Consider the following 1,903-nt stretch of genomic DNA (forward strand, 5'->3'; position numbering starts at 1 on the left):
TATATATATTTCCATAAATATTCTGTATCAGGAGAGAAAGTCCCGAGTTCGAACTATGAGCATAAGGAAACGGGTAAGGGCGGCTGGTCCGCTAAACACAGGAACAGGAAATAGAAAAACTCAACACATGCCTGTTTCTTCACTGAGTCTCTAAGGAACTAAGGATCTTTTCATCTTTTTTCTTTTCCCGTGTTGCCAAAAGACAAATTAAAAAACAACAAAACTATAAAAACGTGACACAAAATATCTACAGAGTGAACACTGACATTTACAACTATTAAATAATCCCCATTCAAAACAACATGGATTTTCTACACAAAACAACAACAAAAGACAAATCTGACAGGTTCCACATGAAGAAGGACCTTTGTGTAACGTGCTGGAACAGGCAGGTGAAGAGTCTTTGACAGTGATTTGATTCTGCCGGTTAGAGACAGGCCTTTGTCTCTGTTTTCTGATGTTTTACAGACATTCTGTGTGGCAGACTACACATCTGTCTGGTTTCCTGTTTGTCAAAAGCCACAAATGGTTAATTTCAGTTTCTTCAAACCAACATCAGGATCCCACTTCATGCAGGAGCCGTCAGCGCTAGACACCAAACACCCAGACAACACGGTTTATTGCCTTCTTCTCTGGATGTAGTCTGAGTTCAGCAGTCACAACAACACTCGTGCCACAGGAACACGACAGAGCGGGATGTCAGTAGTGTCGAGGAAACACGTTCCTCTGCACAAACTCTCCAGTGGCACGGGATGATTTTGCTCCCATTAACGAGAAACTGCTTTACTGCTGAGGTTGGTTTGTGTTCTGTGAGATGCAGTAAAACATTCTCTGATAACTTCAAAGTTCTTGTTGCAGCTGTAAGTGTGCAGCCCTGCAGCGCCACCTGTCAGGACCAACAAGTGCTGCAACAACAAGCGTTAGTCTTTCAACATGATGTAAAACCAACGTTTGGGACTTCACTACCCACATAAAGTCACCGACACTGAACATTTTCACTGTTAAACATTAAAACACAGCAGTGAGCGCGGCTGTGTCTGACTTTCATTTTAGAATTTTGGTCTTGTATAACAGGGCATTAGCTTCTTAAGATTTTATTTCATGTTTAAACCCCAAAACCTGCAAGAGGAGGCGTTTAGTGACAGTAACTGGTGGGATTTTTGTACAAACTGGAGATGCCACAGGGTTTGGACGTTCCTCTCAGACAGTTTACCGTCAGACTAATCCCCCCTGTTGTCTCCCTCCCTTCCTCCCATCATCACCATGGCAACACCTCATCAAACTCCTTCTGACTGGCTGATTAGATATTCGGACGTCTGTTGGGGGGCAGGTAAACGATGCCTTGGAGACGATGACGAGGATGCTGAGGAAGACGAAGATGAGGAGGAGTGATGCTGGTGGCGTCCTCGGAGTGAGGTGTGGTTGCCGTGGTGATGGTGGTGGGGAGGTGAGGAAGGGGAAGGTGGAGGAGGGTCGCGGAGAGACGGTGGGACGGCGGAGAACTTGATGGGGACGATTCGAGTATCCATGACCTCGCAGTCGACCTGCATCATCATCTCGTAGCCCTGAGAGGAGTTATACAGACTCTCTGTGGTGGGGGGGGTTCACATACAAACAGCCATTAGAGCACTACACTGGTGGCAACTGGTGGTTGAATCAACACAAACCAAGATTTACTACAGCACTGTTGAAACCGACTGCTGAGCCAGGGGTTCCTAATAAACTGACAAATGAGTGCATATCACAACATGGCATGGAAACCTCTTGTGAGCAGAGTCCACTACCCGGACAAGTGGCTTCCAGAGGTGTTGACTAAAGTAGCGTCCAGTAGGGCTGGGTGTCACTGGGTGTCTGCACATTTAGACTCACAAACTGAGCTCTGTCGCCTGAGATCACTGCTCGG

The 1,903-nt window shown here is 46.3% G+C and overlaps 1 protein-coding gene across 1 annotated transcript in view; it reads right to left on the bottom strand.

Moving 5' to 3' along the window:
- Positions 1 to 9: 9 nt before the first annotated feature.
- The window catches only part of atf6b (activating transcription factor 6 beta), a 14,075-nt gene continuing 12,181 nt past the window's right edge, over positions 10 to 1,903 (bottom strand). Inside the window, 1 exon segment of the mRNA XM_020587575.1 lies at positions 10 to 1,588. Coding sequence (XP_020443231.1) covers positions 1,278 to 1,588 — 311 coding nt within the window. The 3' untranslated portion in view covers positions 10 to 1,277.

The sequence above is a fragment of the Monopterus albus genome, unplaced genomic scaffold (assembly GCF_001952655.1).
Source record: "Monopterus albus unplaced genomic scaffold, M_albus_1.0 scaffold462.1, whole genome shotgun sequence".
NCBI classification, from domain to species: Eukaryota; Metazoa; Chordata; class Actinopteri; order Synbranchiformes; family Synbranchidae; genus Monopterus; species Monopterus albus.